We start from the raw sequence: 19725 nt of genomic DNA on the forward strand, positions 1-19725 counted from the left end.
CTGAGTGTGAGGATACTGATTACCTCTCTCAGACAAACTTTGGCTTTGGATTGGTTAGCAATGGCTGAGGGAGGTGCCTAATGTAGGTGGGCCTGGCATCAGCCTCCTAAGATACCAACTATATACAGCTGACCCTTGAAGCAGGAAATGGGGAGTTTTAGGGGCATTGACTGCCCTGTCAAAAATTCACGTTTAACTTTTGATTCCCCAAAACTTAATTGCCTACTGTTGACCGAAAACCTTACCAACATCATAGTCAATTAACATATATTTTGTATACTGTATGTATTAGATACTGTATTCTTATAATAAAATAAGCTAGAGAAAAAAATGTTAAGAAAATCACAAAGAACAGAAAATTCTGTTACAGTACTGTAAAAAATCAGCATCTAAATGTACTCATGCAGTTCAAACCCATGTGGTTCATGGGTCCACTATAATGGAGAGTGTTATAGAACAGGCTTCTCAAACTCTTTGATCTTTGGAAGGCAGACCAAGTATCTACTGAGCCTGTTTCTCTGGGGTGAGGTTTTCAAATTCTTTGGTTTCAAGATCCTTTGACATTCTCACATATTACTGAGGACCCCAAAGAGCTTTAATATATATTGCTATAAGGATTTACTATATTAGAAAATAAAATTAAGAAATGCTTAACATATTAATGTTTTAGGGGCATCTGGGAGGCTCAGCCAGTTAAGCATCTGACTTCAGCTCAGGTTATGATCTCGCAGTTTGTGGGTTCAAGCCCTGCATTGGGCTCTGTGCTGATAGCTCACAGCCTGGAGCCTGGTTCGGATTCTGTATCTCCCTCTCACTCTGCCCCTCCCCAACTCACACTCTGTCTCTCCCTCTCTCTCTCTCTCTCAAAAATAAACATTACAAAACTAAAAACATAATAACTTTTTAAAAGATAAATTCATTGATGTTAATATACTTTTTGTACAAAATTACTATTTTCCAAAAAAATTTAAAATGTAGTGAGAAGACGAAACAAAAATAATATAAAAACAGCGAGAGGGACAAAACAGAAGAGACTCATAAACATGGAGAACTGAGGGTTACTGGAGGGTTTGGGGGGGGGGGGCTAAATGGGTAAGGGGCACTAAGGAATCTACTCCTGAAATCATTGTTGCACTATATACTAACTAATTTGGATGTAAATTTTAAAAAAAATTAAAAGAAACTTTGGTTGCCCCTCTAAAAAAAGAAAAGAAAAAAAATGTAGTAAGAAGAATGGCATTACTCTCTCTCTCTCTCTCTCTCTCTCTCTCTCTCTCTCTCTCTATATATATATATATATATATATATATATGTATATATATATTTTTTTTTTTGCCAATGTCTTTAATGTCAAGCTTAATAGAAAGCTGGATTCTTTTATTTGATCCTGCATTAAATTTGTTATGAAAAATTGTTGTGGTTGAAGAACATGAACAACCCAGCCTCATGAAGGATAAGAGAAGTATCTAAATAAAATTTAGATAACTGTGGATATCCTACTTTGATACTACATCAAAAGTCAACAAGTGGTAGTTTTGTAATGGTTAGTTGCAATGGAGAATCTAAAACCACATTATTGGGGTGCCAGGCTGGTTCAGTCAGTAGAACATGTGACTCTTAATCTTGGGGTTGTGAGTTTGAGCCCCACGTTGAGTATACAGATTGCTTAAAAATAAATAAATAAAACTACATTATCAGTAAACTTTTTATTCTCTATTACACTAAAGTTTATGGATCTATTTTGCACTTTGAATGGATCGTTTACCCATTCATAATTTTGTGACATCATTGTCATTTGTGAAGTATTGTTTCACTGGGTTATGTAGATATTATAAATGTTGACACATATCACTATACAGTGTCAAATATATCTATGTCTATTTATATTTAGCTAGCTAGCTTAGTATTTTTGGTTTTTTTTAGAAGTCTTTAAGTTTTGGGAAGCTGTCAAGCTCATGGTGGCAGATATACTTTTTCCAAAATTCTTTCACTCAAAAGCTCAAATTTTATCATTGTCAACAAATATCATCAATTATATTTTTTAATTTTTTAGATTTTTCTTTTTTTAAGTTTATTTTTTTTATTTTGAAAGAAAGAGAGGAAGCAGGAGAGGGGCAGAGAGCAAGACAGAATCCCAAGCAGGCTCCACGCTGTCAGCACAGAGCCTGATGCAGGACTTGAACTCATGAGCTGTGAGATCAAGACCTGAGTCGAATTCAGACACTTAACCAACTGAGTCACCCAGGCACCCCTCGATTATTTTTTTAAGTAAGCTCTATGCCCAATGTGGGGCTTAAATTCAGGACCCCAATCAAGAGTTGCATTCTCCACTGACTGAGCCAGTCAGGCAACCTAATACACTTATTTTTCTTAGGTGACAGGTTCAATTTGTTCATTTTCAAGAAAATTCCCAAATCTGAATAACCATAGTTTTTCTGTCATATTCATAAATGATTTTTCTTCCTTTTTTTTCCCTTTGACCACCTTCATTCATTTCTTTTTTTAAATAGTAATTTTTAAAAACTATTTATTTATGAGAGAGAGAGAAAGAGAGAGAGACAGAGGTGAGTGGGGAAGGGGCAGAGAGAGAGGGAGACACAATCCACAGGCTTCAAGCACTGAGCTATCAGCACAGAGCCAATGTGGGACTCAAACTCAGGAGCTGTGAGATCATGACTCAACCCAAAGTTGGACACTTAACTGACTGAGCCACCAAGGTGCCCCACCTTCACTCATTTCTTAAACATGAAAAAAGCGGGTAGATCAGCTCATCACTCAAATAACTACACCAATGATTTTTCTCAAAATAACTACTGTTCTTCAGTATGCAGAAGTATTTTATGTGTAAACTCCCCATTTTGTCACACATACTAAAATGACAGGTACTCAGGGATCATGATTTAAAATGAATCATAGGCTTGGGTTGCTGGGTGGCTCAGTCAGTTCAGCATCCATCCAACTATTGGTTTCAGCTGAGATCATGACCTCACCTTTCATGAGTTTGAGCCCTGCATCGGGCTCCGTGCTCACATCACAGAACCTGCGTGGGATTCTTTCTCCCTCTCTCTCTTTCAAAGTAAACAAACTTAAAAAAATAAAAATAGAATGAATCATAGGCTTAAATGTAAAACACAAAACTATAAAACTCCTAGAAAATGACATAGGATAAAGTCTAGGTGACTTTGTGTATGATGACAACTTTTTTCGATAAAACACCAAAGACACAATCCATGAAAGAAATAATAATTATTATTATCTGGACTTAATGAAAATTAAAAACTTCTGTTCTGTAAAAGACACTGTCAAGAGAATGATGAGACAAGCCACAAACTGGGAGAAAATATTTGCAAAAGACATATTTGACAAAGGATTGTTATCCAAAATATATAAAGAACTTTTTTTTAAAGTTTATTTATTTATTTAGAGAGAGAGGGAGAGAGAGAGAGAGAGAGCATGAGGAGGGGAGGGGCAGAGAGAGACGCAGGGCTCAAACTCAGGAACTGTGAGGTTAACACCTGAGCTGAAATTCAGTCAGATGCTTAACTGACTGAGACACCCAAGCACCCTGAAATATACAAAGAACTCTTAACAATTAGAAAATTAACAATCTGATTAAGAAATGGGCAAAGGGCTTTACAGACACCTCACCAAAGGAGACATACAAATGGCAAATAAGCATATGAAACAATGCTCAATGTCGTATGTCATAAAGGACATGCAAATTAAAACGAGATTGGGATGAGCACTGGGTGTTGGGCTTAAGAGATGAATCATGGGAATCTACCCCCAAAACCGAGAGCACACTGTATATACTGTATGTTAGCCAACTTGACAATAAATTATACTTTAAAAAGTGAGATACTTTTTTTTTTAATGTTTATTTTTGAGAAAGAGCATGAGCAGGGGAGGGACAGAGAGAGAGGGAGACACAGAATCCGAAGCAGGATGCAGGCTCTGAGCTGCTGGCACAGAGCCTGACTCAGGGCTCAAACTAATGAACCATGAGGTCATGACCTGAGCCAAAGTTGGATACTCAACCAACTGAGCCACCCAGGCACCCCACTGCTACACACTTATTAGAATCGTTAAAAATCAAAAAACACTAACAACACTGAATGCTGGTAAGGATGAGAGGCAACAGGGACTCTCACTCATTGGTGATGGGAATGCAAAATGGTACAGCCACTTTGGAAGACAGTTTGACAATTTCTACAAAACTAAACATACTGTTACCACACAATCCAGTGGTCATGCTTCTTGCTGTTTACCCAAATGAGCTGAAAACTTATATCCACATAAAAACTTGCACACTGATGTTAATAACAGCTTTATTCATAATTGCCAAAACTTGGAAGCAACCAAAATGCCCTTCAGTAGGGAAATGGGCAAAATAAACTGTGGTCTATCCAGACAACAGAATATTATTCAGAGCTATAAGAAATGAGCTATCAAGCCATGAAAAGACATGAGGAAACTTAAATGCGTATTACAGAGGGGTGCCTGGCTAGCTCAGTCAGAAAAGCAAGCAACTCTTGATCTCAGGGTTGTCAGTTATGGGTGCAGAGATTGCTTAAAAGTAAAATCTTTAAGGGTGTGTGGGTGGCTCAGTAGGTTAAGTATCTGACTCTTGGTTTCAGCTCAGGTCATGAATTCAAGGTTCTTGAGTTTGAGCCCCACTTCAAGTCTCACTTCAAACCCTACTTTGAGCTCTATATTGAGCCCCATGGGCAGCACAGAGCCTGCTTGGGATTCTGTCTCCCTCTCTCTCTCTGCCCCTCCCTGTCTGGAGCGCTCTCTCTCTCTCTTTCAAAATAAATAAACGTTAAAAAAATTGTTTAATGAAACATTTTCATTTCTTTTGCTTATTTTAGGTTTAATTTGTTATTCTTTGTCTAATGTCTTAACATGGAGGCTGTTGTCAATAATTTGATAACTTTATTCTTTTTTAAAGTAAATGTTGAGTACTATGAATTTCCCCCTAAGTACTGCTTTAGTAGCATCCCAACAATTCTGATATGTTGTTTAATTTCTATTCAAACTACTTTCTAATTTTGATTGATTTCTTTGACCCATGTGGGATATGTTATCTGGTTTCCAAATATTTGAAGACTTTTCAGATATCTTTCTCCTAATGGATTTCTATTTTAATTCCATTATAGTCAGAGAACATACTTTGTGTGACTTGAATCAGTCTGACTATATACTGAGGCTTGTTTTACAGCCCATAAATATAGCCTATATTCTGCGTGCTTTTGAAAAAAAATGTGTATTCTGCTGCTGAGGAAGTGTACCATAAATGTCAATTACATCAAATTGGTTGATAAAGGTGTTTATGTCTTCCATATTTTTACTTATTTTTCTGTATACTTGCTCTATTGAGAGAGAAATATTGAAATCTTTAACTACAATGGTAGATTTCTCTCTCCTTTCAGTTCTATTAGTTTTTGACTCATGTATTTTATAATAGACTTTTAAGAGCAGCTTTAGGTTCACAGCAAAACTGAAGGGAAAGGACAGAGAGTTAACGTATACCCTCTGCTTCCACACATCCCCAATTATCAGCACCTTATACCAGAGTGGTACATTTTTTTAAATCAATAAATCTACATTGACACATCATTACCACCCAAAGTCCATAGTTTGCATTAACGTTGTTACTTCTGTGGGTTTTAACCAATGTGTAAGGACATGTATCTACCATTATAGTATCCTACAGAATGACTTCACTGCTATAAAAATCCTCTCTGCTCCACCTATTCATCTCTCTCTCCCCTTGACCACTGATCTTTTTATTGTCTCCATTGTTTTGCCTTTTCCAGAATGTCACGTAGTTGGAATCACACAGTATGCAAACTTTTCAGGTTGGCTGTTCTCAGTAATATGCATTTTTTCAAGATTTTATTTTATTTTCATTTTTTAATGTTTATTTATTTTGATGGGGGGGGAGGGGCAGAGAGAGAGAGAGAGAGAGAGAGAGAGAGAGAGAGAGAGAGAATCCCAACCAGCTTTATAAATGTTTTTAAGTCAGGTAATATTTGTCCTCCAACTTTTTCACCTTCAAATTTGGTTAGGCTATTTGTCCTTTGATTTCCATATGAATTATCTGAGATCAGCAAAGATGTCCATTATAAGAATTCTACTCTTCACTAGAATTGCTTAATACCAGGCAGAAGGATGGTTAATGGTTTGCTTATTTTCAAATGGGACTCACCCTTGTTGCCACCAATTCCTGTAACATTCTGGTAATCTTCAGCTTTGATGCTAGAGTCTTCGTTCTTGGCTGTACTAAAATGTTGAATTTGGTTCCATTCTCAGCTGTCATTTCTTAGGTCAAGGACATTTTTCTGAGTATGGACAGAGTGAACTGCAAGACCTTTGCTTCTCTCAAGGACACACCAATTCTTCTAACAGCATTACTAGTTTCTCTAGTGCTACAGGGGTTTTCTTTTTTTTTTTTTATTTATTTTTGGGACAGAGAGAGACAGAGCATGAACGGGGGAGGGGCAGAGAGAGAGGGAGACACACAATCGGAAACAGGCTCCAGGCTCCGAGCCATCAGCCCAGAGCCTGACGCGGGGCTCGAACTCACGGACCGCGAGATCGTGACCTGGCTGAAGTCGGACGCTTAACCGACTGCGCCACCCAGGCGCCCCAACAGGGTTTTTCTTAATTCCACTGGTGGACCATAGATTCTTCATTTCCTTAAAGAAAACCACATTTACTTTTTTTTCTTTTCTTTTTTTCTTAAGTAGGCTCCACACCCAATGTAGGGCTCAAACTCATAACCTTGAAATCAAGTTGCAGGCTCCACTGACTGAGCCAGCCAGGCATCCCAACAAAGCTACTTTTAAATTAATCTTCTCAGGTTGCTCAGAAAAGAAAATGTCACACAAGTTTTATTTTCTTTATCCACTGAGTCTCTTTTTTAAGAATTTGTGGTAAAATATACATAACATTCACCAATTTAGCCATTTGTAAGTGTGCAGTGCTGTAGCATTAAGTACAGGATGTTGCAACCACACTACCGTCCTTCTCCAGAACTTTAAACACAAACTCCCAATCCCTGTTGCTCCAGGTCACTGGCAACCACCATTCTAATTTCTCTATGAATTTGACTACTCTCGACACCTTATATAAGTGGAATCATATAATATTTGTCCTTATGTGTTTGGCTTATTTCACTCAGCGTAATGTCTTCAAGGTTCATCCGTGTTGTAGCAGGTGTCAGAATTCCATTCCTTTTTGAGAGAGAGAGAGAGAGAGAGAGAGAGCCTTTTTAAGGCTGAATAATATTCCAAGAATATCACATTTTGTTTATCCATTTATTGATGGACATTTGGATTGTTTCACTTTTTAGCTATTATAAATAATGTTGCTATGAACATTGGTGTGCAATTATCTAAGTCTCTGTTTTCATTTCATTGGGGTATATAGCCAGAAGTGAAATTGCTGGATCATATGGTACTTCCGTTTAATTTTTTGAGGAATTGCCATACTGTTTTCCACAGCGGTAGAGCCATTTCACATTTCCACCAGCAACAACACACAAGGGTTCCAGCTTCTCTACATCCTTGCCAACACTGTTATTTTCTTACTGATATATATATATATGTATATATATATATACACACACACACACACACACACTGCTATACAAAGTAAACTCTACTCCCAACGTGAGACTTGAACTTATGACCCTGATATCAAGAGTTGCACACACTACCAACTGAACCAGCCAAGCACTCTTTTTGTTTTTTATAATAGTTATCCTAACGGATATGAAATCTTATCATGGTTTGGTTTGCATTTTTCTGGTGATTAGTGATGTTGATCATCTTTCATGTGCTTATTGGTCATCTGTGTATATCTTCTCTATATAAGTGTCTATTCCAGTCCTTTACTCATTTAATTGGCCAGTTGTAGGAGTTCCTTACATATTCTGAATATTGGTTTTTTATTAGATATATGATTTACAAATGTTTTCTCCCATTCTGTGGATTGCCTTTTCACTGTGAATGTCCTTTGATGCACAAGTTTTTCATTTTTAATGAAATCCAATTTATCTTTCGTTGCCTATGCTTTTTCCATATCCCAGAAATCAATGTCAAATCGGATTATAAAGCTTTCTCTTCTTCTGAGGGTTTTATGTTTTTAGCTTTTAGGTCTTATATTGATGTTGAGTTAATTTTTGTATAAGACTTAGGGTAAGGGTCCAATTTTATTCTCTGGCATGTAGGTATCAAGTTTCCCAAAAATATTTATAGAGAAGACTGCCCTTTCTTCATTGACTGGTCTTGTCAAAAATCACTCCATCATATATGTAACGGTTTATTTCTGGGCTCTCTATTCTACTTCATTGGTCTGTGTGTCTGTCTTCAAGGTATTTCCACACTATTTCATTACTGTGGCTTTGTAGTACAGGTTTCCTTTTTATTTTTGAAATGCACCACACATTCTTTCTGGCTCATGTTCAGTTCTTTAACACCCTTCAAGTGTTGCCTGGAGACTGGCACTTTCTGTAGTTCCCCAAATTAGCCAGCATCCAGGAAAAATTGTGCAATCAGGTGCAGGAAAAGGAGCAACAGGTGAGTCATTCAACATGGTATTGGGGTTTTTTGGAAAAGAAAAGGCACAGTCGCTAAAGTAAAACTGTATGCCTTTATTCAACTTAAATGAGTCGTTAAGATAAAATACAATTTGCCCATGTGCAGAAACATTATACATTCAATTCTGAAGAAGGTAGTTTTATACAACCAATAAAAGGAACAGTCTAAAAGTGAGAGGAATAAAGACAATAGTGAGAGGGAGCTAAAAGGCAGAGTTTTATCTGTCAAAGTGCTAAGGCCTATGTGCACAAAGTTTTAAAGTGAACAAGACCAACAGAAGGTCATTTCTTCCACTCGGATTTCTCTTGGTGCTGGTGAAAGTCTTAAGGTGTGATGCAATCACAGAACTAAGATGGGTTTTTTAAAAAAGTAGGTCATAGCACTTACGGCTAAAAGTTTTTAATTTCTAGAGTTTCATTTGTCATGTACTCATGGATTCTACATATTTTGTGAATTCAGTAAGAACTTGGCCTTCAATCAGTAGTTTATTATCAAAGAGCAAATTGTCAGGTCTTTCCCAGCCCAGTATCTATCTCCTTATGCAACAAAGAGGAAACCAAAATATGAGACTCTGGAAGAGTTTCATTAATTTAAAGTTTGCGGTAAGTGATTACATACAGGTTCAGCTGGGGTCACCAGAGTCTTCAAATTGCTACTGCCTGAAATCCTAAAATGAGAATTGCTTACTTGGGGTTCAAAGTCCAACTCCATCATGTCCAAGCTCTAGGTATCTGAAAACATCAGACACTGACTCTTAGAAAGAACTTACCCAAGAAAGTAACATTTTTTTTGTACCACACTTTCCATAGAAAGGAAATAGGCTGTGTGCAAAATAGTTCTAAAGTATCTTCAAATATTTTGATATCATTTAATGCATTGCTTTCTTATTGGACTAATCTGAATTTTAACTACTTAAAAAGAGGATCCATGATTAAAGTCAGTGAAATTCAATGTTGACTCAAGTTGGCTTAATAGTGTTTATGAGCAACATCTGTGTCATCTAACAGATAGGTGTACAGACCTAAATCCTGATCAGTAGCAAAAGTTGCCACTAGATGATTCAATAGAAAACCATTACTTAGCCTACAAAATGTCTCGAATCAAATGCCATGTTCCAATCATGGCAATGTAACATTATGTGAAGCCAAAACCTTAAAAACAAAAAAAAATTATTTTGTAAAAAAGTTAAGAATAACCCCAAGTTTACTTAAACCTATTTTAAACCCAATCTTGGGTTTATCTTTCTTCTCCCCTAGGCATTCTCTGGGTTTTGCGGTCACGATGGAAATCAGGTTTTTTATTTCCCTTTAGCCTCTTTGTGTTTGGAGAACCAGGGGCATTGAGTTGGAAGTTATTCTTCAGGAGAGTCCACTATGTGGTCACAGCCCATCTGCCCAGCTGATCGTCTCTGGCTCTCCATTCAAGGCTCAGTCCCTCCTCCCAGTTTAAGGAAGTCTTTCCAAGGATCCCCTTTATAGGTTAAGACTGAAAGCTCCATGGAGGTATAGAAATTCTTTAGTTTATAAAGTCTCTATAAAAGAAACCAAATCTTTTGTTTAAGGTCACCAAATATTGTGAAAATATAGGATACCCACCCTCCTGCTTCTTGGACAAAGCTGAGACATTTCACAGTGGAATACACCAAATACCTTCTTGACCGAAAGGTGAATCTGGATTATTTTGGCATACAGAATTTGAGTTGCAAATCCAACAATTCAGGTTAAAGATAAATGGTAAGTAAATTTCAAGAATAAGCACTAACAAAACACAATGATTTATCCTTTAAAAACTTTTTTTTTTTTTTAAACACCAGACAGTCTCAAAGGAAGAATTGGGAATTTGGGCCGCTAAAAATTTTAGGTCTAGAATCCTGCTGAAGTTTCTTATAACTCAAGTTCTGTGACTTAGAGATGGGGGTGGGGAGGGGAAAGCCAGTTCTACAATATTATAATAAAAAACTTTAAAACACTAATTTTATCCACTTTGGAGAAAAAGCACGGATACAACTTATGTTTATATTTTTAAAAATATAAAATAAAGGGATATATTTCCTTCTCACCAGACTACAAGACGAAAATCAAGATTTAGTTTTAATTCCCTTTAGCTTCCTTTGTGTTTTAACATCAGTGACAGGAAGGTTGCATTATTTACCTAATTGTTATTAGAAAGGGTTAGCTGAGAAGAACAGATAGCATCTTTCCTGATGCACTGACCAGAATTAATTGAAAGGGATTCTCTCTTCAACTAAGATGTTACTAAGAAATTTCTTGACGTTTCTATTAAGAATTCTACATCTTCCAATGATTGTTTTCAGAAAATGTAAATTTTATTAACATGGCTCTTCACTTCCACACTGTTATTTCACCTAGGGACAATGCCTTTCTTCTCTTTCTTCATGTCTCGCCACTGTGTTTCGCCCAGTGCCTCAAATGCTTCACCTCTGTAATTCATTTACACTTAAATTTCCATTATGTCTTGGGAAATATGTAGCACATTTTTACTCCTTGAGCCCTTAACTAGACACACATGGCTACTACTACTTTAGGAAGACCTTTTGCAATTTACATGGCTGCTTTTGTTTACTCTTGTATACCCTGAACTTCAGTAGTGCTTAGCACATAGTAGGAGCTCCAAGAAATATGTGAATGAGTAACATGATCTGTACACAAAAACAGCTAGAAACAGTATGCAAAATCTTATTTAAGACCACTTTATGGTCAAGTAGTGTCAAAAGCAATGAACACAGGTTTCTAAGGTTGTGATGTAAATAAAGGACAGTTGGGGATTCAAGCTGAAGTTGTGTTCTGGTATATTGCTTTCTCACTCAACTGCAGATCAACTTATACATTTAGGCTCCTGTGTCATTACCTGAATATGAATGTTACTTTCGGTGAGGTAGGAGGCCCATTTAAATAATTATATCTACTGGAAATGGGGGGATGGCTTTGTAAAAGGCCATAATGGGCTGGTGTAAACACATTTAATATCTCACCTTCACTCCTATTTATTATATGGGAATTATGAGGATGCAGATATTCCCTGAGACTTCAGAAATTTCCTTTAGAAAAAAGCGCATTTTCAGCAAAGATTTACAGTGCTGTTTCCCTTGGATGGGTAAACGATATTCAATGTCTTTGGGCAACACCAATGTTTGAAATGTCAATTTTTGAAAAATAATAAGGCTGTCTTTTAAAAAGCATTCTACATATCCTTATTAATTTCCAAAATATAAATCTATAAATTATTCATTTTTAAAGAATGGGCTAGATTCCTTTATTTCCAAAGACTATCTAGGTATCATTTTGCTCCTTCAATCGTATCCTAAAACCAAGTATTTGCAACCACAAAATTCTCTTGAACAGGATTGCAGACTATCTGTAGGTATGGCACCATGGGCAGTTAAGCTCTCCTAATATTTGGCTCATTCCGTATTTGCATAATTGCCCTTCCCGACACTGGGCAGTTCAAAACCCAAGTTCTCCTAGCTCTTCTAGCTCTCAAGATCAACCAGCAAGGACCTAAAACTGGTTAGGAAACTCCCTCTCCAGATAAATCAGGAAGGATACAGAACTGCTCAGGAAATTCACTTCTTAGAGAAGAACTGGGAAACAGAAAAAAAGTTTTCAATTACCTTCACGAGATTATTTCTTCACGTAGTCCTACTGCTTGTAAGGTGATGGCAGCAAATGTTTGCTAATGAATCATTAACCACTGTTGAGAAAGAAAAACCTATTTTCCCCCCGAGATATTTTCTTACCGTTCTTTGTTATAGAAGCAAACAGTGGGCACACCATGTTTTTGTGTTTGTCTGTTTTGAACGTTCCCAGGAACACCAGGTGGTTAAGAGACAGAACAGTTCAAGGGTGAAAACAGAGACAGACAGATAAGGTGAATTTAACATTTTTACTAGAATTCTGAGAGAAATATGCTACCCTGATATGTTTATCACCAAATTCCTCATTTCACTCCTCTATACAATCTGTGGTAATCTTCCAATGATAATATAAGGCAACAGCTGAGGGCCCTTACCCACACCGCTCTCAGATGGATGTCAGACCTCAAGATTCACCAAAAACTCCAAGGTTTTTATTTTCACTTTAATTATCTTTTACTTAATAATAAAATGAAAAATAAGAATATATGAATACATACAATCTATATACATATATTTATTGCAAATACTTAAAATTCTTATGTAAAATGATTTTTCTATATTTGTGAAAAAATATGACTTTTTAAATGGTGTTGACACCAACTTCTCTGTACATACCCTCAATTCCAATGTTAACAATTCCTTTAAAAAGGCAAAAGACACAAAAGTTTAGCATTTACCAAACCAGTCTGTACAAACCTTATAAGCCAGAAGGAAAAAAAATAGCTTGTGGTAAATAAGTTGATTTTCTTTTAAAATAAAAAATAAACTTCAAAACTATTCCCCTTATTGCATTTCTCGGAAATAATCTGAGTGTCTTTAGAGTAACTTCCTTTGTAATAATTTGTGCCTTAACAGTGAGGTCCTACATTAAACATACCATATATGAGAAATTCAAAGTCTTCCACTGTCACTTTTTACATAGATATTAAAATATATATTACTTAAAATATATTACTGGAAAGCTATTTTTAAAATTGATCTTTAATAGTTGTATCAAATGTAAAGCATTAAAAAAAATAAAGTAACCAAGAATCTATGAAGCTCTTACTTCAACTTTAGGAAATGTTTCACCTATTGTTCCCTTTCAATAGGTATGTAGGTACTGAAACATGGCAGGAAAGATCCCTGCCTATCATCATGTTTCTCAGAGTCTCTTTGGACTATTCTACAAATTGAGCTGAAAGCTACCACTGGCCAAGTTTTTTTTACTTAGCACGTTGTTGTAATGCAATGGGAACTTTTCCCTCCTTGCTGTGAAAGTGAAACCTCTAGGTCACAGAGAAAACCCTGGCGCTGCTCACGGACAGTGAGTTCTAGAAATAAATAGTGGTGTATTGACCAGAGAAGACCCCCTCATTATAACAAATCATTTCACCGAACAGTTCTTTAAGGACTCTAAGGTAGAGAAAGGCAATTAATAAGCAATTAGGATGGTCACTGTCGAGTCATTAATACATGTGAATTTACACCTTCACCCAGAAGGCAACGAGGTCTTCCTTTGGCTATTTATTTAAATCTGAGAGAATTCCTAAAACACATACATCTGGGTGCCTTCCCAGCCCATGCTAGTATGCTTCCCCTACCCCAAGAAAAACGTCCCATTTGCCAGATCTTATTCTTAGAAATGTTACATGGGACATCACATATAGTTTCAGTATCTTGAGCACAGGGTTTAAGGAATAGTAGGGCAAACACTCCAGGTTATTTGGCTTTATTTTGTTTAATAGGCTGGAGAATTTTCATGGAAAAATTTTTTTTAAGATTCAGGGAGCCTTCTCTACTAGACAACTCAGAACATTCATTAAGTAAGACTGAGATGATTATTGTTAATGCTCTCTCCCCAAGGTGACCTACAAAGGAAGGTATCTGAAGGCTGAGAAGCATACCCTGGAGGTATAAGCATCAGGCACAATGCCTGACTAGTCACTGGAAATAGTGCAACTACATACCACAAAAATAAGCTTAGCACTTATCCACAACCTTTCAGATTGAACTGAAAGGTAAAGCAACTCTGAAAACCTAAGATAAAAACTGCTTTAAAGGTACTGGAGTCCCATGCTCTTAACAACACACAGATCTTTCTTGTTCCTCCTGCTTCATTTTCAAAAGAGTCAGATTGTAATACGGTTGGATTGTTGCTCTTGCTTTTCTGTTCAGCTCTTAAAATGACTTTCTACCTGAAACCACTGTTTTGAAACGAACTGACAAATGGATTGTATTTAATTTACTACCAACCCAAGAGAATCTATTCTCTCATTCTGTCAAGATTGAGACAGTGTACCTAGACGACAAATTCTGTTTTAGGGACATTTGTAAATGCAAATATTTCATTAGCTGAGTATAATTTGTTAGGAGAATCTGGGGAATCATAATGCTTAGGGCCTATCTGCAAGAGCCTGGTCAAGATGAAGAGGCACAATACGGTCTGCTCTCCAAGTGGACTTGAAAATCCCTGATACTTTTCCTCCTTTCCTGGTTAGTCTGTCCAACCTCAGATTAGGAGAACCATGGAAGAGAGACTTTCTATGACAGCAAAGGCGCAAAGAAGAAAACTCACGTTGATCAATCCAAACTGGTAATTAACGTTCAGCATGGGGTCCGTTCTGAATCACTCAGGCACTTCCAGCGCACAGACCGCCTTCGGTCCTGGCACGGACATGGGGAGTGAAGAAGCTAAGTATGGGGAGTCTAACCCAGCAATATGTGCTTTGAACTCCCTCCCTTGGACTGTCCAGGGTACTGACAGTCTGGGGAACAGAAGCATGGTTTCTGTTTCCTACTGGATCTTGGCTGGAGAACTTAATCCTTACCCCTGTATCCTTGCAGCCTTCATATTTTTAAGCCATGAAGAAAACGGGAAGTTAGGAGGGCATCCTATTGTCTCAGCTGAAACTGGAACACAGATATTAATCTTATATTTGCCTTGGGTAGCAAAAAATTAACAAAAACAAAAACTGAAGAATAGTGTAGCAGTAAGTTTCTTATGGGGTTCAAAAGTATTACAAGCATGTATATTATGGGGCAAGGAGGGGAATGGGTAACAGAATGGGGAAGAGTGTTACTGTCTACTTTCTCCTAATCTGGAATGTGACTTAATAAGTTTACACTGTTCTGCGTATGGTAAATATCACATCCTGAATACTAAGTACAACCACAAGTGTACTAGGTTGCAATAATATTTTTACTTTATACACTTGAAATTAGGAAACTTAAAATCAATATGCAAAAGATGCACATTGACAACATCCAATTCTTCGATACCAAATTCTGATAAACTGTAGATTTATTCTAATGTTCTTTAACCATGACCTAAATATATGTACTCAAAAACTCTTCAGTCATTAGAGACAAGATTTAAAAGAATAAAAAAGGAAACAAAAAAAGTCAACAAAAACAAATAACAAAACTGTGAAGCTAATTTCTCCTTTCTAGATGTTCCCTTAGCCATTTACTGAGGCCCCTTTACATTAGAAATCTCTAGTGCATAGATACCAGTAATCCAAAATAGAGGACAGGTTTTCTCAAACAGGAAAAGTGTCTAACTTTTACTGTATGCGTGCACACTGTATTCAGAGTCATATAGAACAAGGTTCTTCCATACTCCTCAGATGCCTGGGAGGTCCAAACAGGCTTAACAGAACGAGCAAATGTGACAGCCAAGGGCTTTTCTTCCTGCAGCGACAGCAGGACTACAGAACATCAGGGAACGGGTTGGGCAAGAAGAGGAAAAGAAAGACTACCTTGTTTCTAGTGTTAAAACCGTTTTCCAAAGTTCTGTATGTTCAGTTTAACAATTTCTGCACTTTTACTCCTTTGCCCAACAAAACACATAGTTCAAATCACCCCATCATTAATATTATTTGTTACTTTTGTCCTAGTATTTCCTACCTGTTTGTAAGCTCCACGACTGACAAAGTACTTGGATGTTATTGCCGGAACTGCTGCCCTGCACAGGCGACAGTAACAGCAGGGGCCCGGAGAGGCATCTCCTTTATGGGCCACATTCACAGTCTCAGGGCAGGGTAGTGGGACTTGAGGGCAGGGATCCACAAACTGCAAGCAGAGAGCTTGGCAACAGCACGGGTTTGTGGAAGCCAAGAACCAGGTCAAGAGCTTTTGGAGTCTGAGATACTACCTGTGAAATTAACATCTTATCAAAAATTTGAACTTAAGAAGGTTCTTCCTGTCTAAGATAAAGGGACTGAGCAAACCCTGACTCCAGATTCTGCAAAGGCTGAATAATCCATGTAAAGCCTGCAGTCAGACTGTCATGACATAATCAGCTTGAATGGTCATTTCTCCAGACCATCCCTTCAACTCCTTCCTTTTCCTGGCCACTTAGGAAAGGACAGAAGAGAGACAGCTTCCTGTAACCATGCATGGCATTAAAGTTTTCTCAGAGTCACATGAAGCAGAACATAAATCTGAATTTAAAGTAATACATCATTACCTAAACAGCTGGAAAACGTTAAAACAAAATGTGACATATTTACATGATTTTGTAAGTGCAAACTTGTCACAAATTCACAAAGTCTTACTTGACCTAGACTTACTATACAAGGTGCTCTTCCTCTAAAATGTAAGATCTGCACTCTGTATTCCTGATTAAGTAACATTTGTCTCTCAAGACAACTGAAACCTCCTTATTTATTTCTGTGATTCCCAAAGGATGCAAAAAACACATCTCGTCAACCCTTCCCTTCCTGCCTCCTTTACAGCATGTTCTCTTTCTAGTCTCGTTACCGAACGACAAGGCAGGAGACACAAAGTTTAGAGGGGCCGATGCAATCATCGTGGCAGAACGCTCCACACCCCTTGCACATGATCATGGCTTTCAATCGGCAGTAACATTTCGAAGGTGTGTCCTCTATGCTGTTCTCTTCAGGAAAGGCCTGAACAGGAATGGTCTGGCCATGGCTGCTGGGATTCATAGCTTGGCTAGCAGGGATAGTAGTGACAGTCACTGAAAAGGACATGACATCACCTACGTTGCTAGATACTTGGCTACAGTCAGGCATCCCCGGTACAGCAGAGTTAGGGTCCATGTCAGACGAGGTGGAGACATTGATCATGCCTCTGTAGCTTGGCCCAATCTGTGTGGGGCTTCCATATAGCTTTGGGGTTTGCAGTGGTGGAAGGAGGAGAGGCTGATGGGTGGGACTGTCTGCAGTCAGAGGGAGAGCAGAAGAACTGAAAAGCTCAGGGCTGCTACGCATCGTCTTCCCTCTCACTGCATGAGCTATTTGTTTCTGTGCTGCCTGAATAAAATCTCGGGCTAGGGTTTTTTCATCAAATGTTTGGCCTCTAGGGAACAGGTAATTCTCCTTGCTTAAAGTGGTTTGCTCATGCACTGGTGTCTCCGCCTTCACATTCTTTTTTGCTAAACAATCATTGGTGGATGGGGTCTCTCTACTGTGGGGTCCTGAACTTGCTTCACACTTGCCAGAACCCTGGGAAGCCTGGGGCTCCTCCTTCACCATGATGGGTTCTTGCTCATCACCAGTACTTTCCTCATCAGTATCTTCTTCTTTGCCGCTGCTACTATCTCCTGTTGCATTTTTACAGTCTGTATATCCCACTTTCAAGGCCTCAGTGGGGCTACTTAGACAAAAACGGTCTTCAGGGTTTACAGAATGGGTCCTCCTAAAGCTCTCTGAACCCCGGCCATAGGTGGAAATGTTAAGTAAGTAGTGACCTGCCATTGCAGGCTTTGATGTCCTTCTGCCAGCAAAACCCAACATGAACCTCTGGCTTGTGGAGATATCGTCTAACTGGAAACCTGAGTGAGTGAAGCTGAACTGGGAGGGCTGCACAAATGGGAGAACATTCTGCCTCCGAACCCTCTGGATGAGAGTCTGAAGGATCTGATCTTGAGTGGCTTTACTTAGTCCTTCCTGGTATTGGTGTGTGTCAATGCTAGAGTCCCTCAGATCCTTACCTGTCAAGAGCTGGAGGGATCTTGGAACCTGGGGGAGCTGCTTATTTTGCAAGGTTTTACCCAGCGGCTGTAGAGCTGGGCGAGACTGCCTCTCACTAACTTCCTCTCTGCTGATCTCTGTTGCGTTGGTGCCTGTGAGGGCTCCTACCCCCGGCTCCTCTCTTGTGGTCAGTGGAACAGTTTTCATTTCAACTTTGGTGAGAGGTTTGGGCAGAATTTGCTCCATGGGAACATCTTTGCCCTGAAGCAGCTGAGTGACCAAAGGATTATTCGCAGGGATACTAGAGCTTGGCCTTGAAATGGGTCCATTCATATTTGAAGAAGTTCCTGGAGTTTTAAGGCTAGAAGCTACTGGCAAAGTGCTCGAGGACGGAGCTGATCCGGTAGGTGCTACAGTCACACTGACCTGGGGTACAGGAAGCTTTTCTAAAGTGGCTGCTGTTAATAAAGATGTTAAAGGAGAGGGAGTCATATCCACTGATGTACTAGCAGTTGTCTCTGCTGAGGCTGAAGGGTCTGGTATATTCTTACTAGAACCTACTCTGGGCTCAACTGTGCCGTCAGCTGCGAAACGAACAGGCGAGGCACCAGAGAGGAGAGCAGAATCTGTCGGAGCAGAAGGCGCTTTCTCCTGTCTGCAATCGTTGGGCCCTTGTGGGTGGGTATGAGAGGCCACTGTGGCTGTTGCCCTGGTGGGATTCAGTTTTTCATTACTCAGTTTCCCTACAGCTGGTGGGGGTGCGTGAGTGTGGGCTGGTGATGGGACACTTGTGCGTGCTCCACTGATGACAGGTGTTGGAGGCACTGAGGGGGTTTGCTGTAGTTGTGCTCCAGAGACACTATGAGGCTGAGCCTGGTCTGGGGTCTTGGTCTCAGACTGGGGCTGAGTCTCTGGAACACAGGGTAAAAGCTCTCTCGTACCTCCCCTGCTTCCAGTTCCTGCCAATTCCAGTGCGGGGCCCTTTCCGGGTTCACGGGCTCTGTCTGAGTCTGGACTCCCTCCTCTAGCAGGCTTCCTTTCACCACCCTCTCCTGGACCTTGTCCACCCCCCGGGCCAGGTCCTGGAATGGTCCCTCCAACCGAGGCGGCGGCGGCAGCGGCGGCGGCGGCGGCGGCTGCTGCCCTCTGTGCTTTGACCAGCTGGGCTTTTGCTTTGATGTCTGCAAGAGTTCTGGCTCCTGTTCTGTTAGGACTAGTGATGGAGACTGGAAAACGAGCCCTGGGAGAGACCTGCGATGTAGGAAAAGGCATGGGGGAGATTCTGGAGACAGGGATCTGAAAGAAGGAGGGAGAAAAAGAAAACGCCAGAGCTTAGTTTTCACTTACAAGAGTAACAGAACTTCATCAACACTTGAATTTTACCAGTAGGGTAAACACTGCACAACACCAGTGGCAATGGTGGCAGGTCCATGGCCAAGAGACCAGACTGCGGAGACAGCAACACGATTTCGTCTCCAGGATCCTTCCACCTCTTAGAGTGGTGCCAAAGTCTCTCCTCCCCCGACATCCTGTCCACCCCAAATCC

The 19725-nt window shown here is 39.2% G+C and overlaps 1 protein-coding gene across 4 annotated transcripts in view; it reads right to left on the bottom strand.

Annotated features, from left to right (window-relative positions):
- Positions 1 to 8639: 8639 nt before the first annotated feature.
- The window catches only part of ASXL2 (ASXL transcriptional regulator 2), a 135898-nt gene continuing 124812 nt past the window's right edge, over positions 8640 to 19725 (bottom strand). For all 4 annotated transcript variants that reach the window (XM_058682748.1, XM_058682750.1, XM_058682749.1 and 1 more), the window contains one exon: positions 8640 to 19475. In XM_058682748.1, coding sequence (XP_058538731.1) covers positions 17001 to 19475 — 2475 coding nt within the window. In that variant the 3' untranslated portion in view covers positions 8640 to 17000. The remainder of the gene's footprint in view (positions 19476 to 19725) is intronic.

The sequence above is a fragment of the Neofelis nebulosa genome, chromosome 9, assembly GCF_028018385.1.
Source record: "Neofelis nebulosa isolate mNeoNeb1 chromosome 9, mNeoNeb1.pri, whole genome shotgun sequence".
Classification (NCBI taxonomy): domain Eukaryota; kingdom Metazoa; phylum Chordata; class Mammalia; order Carnivora; family Felidae; genus Neofelis; species Neofelis nebulosa.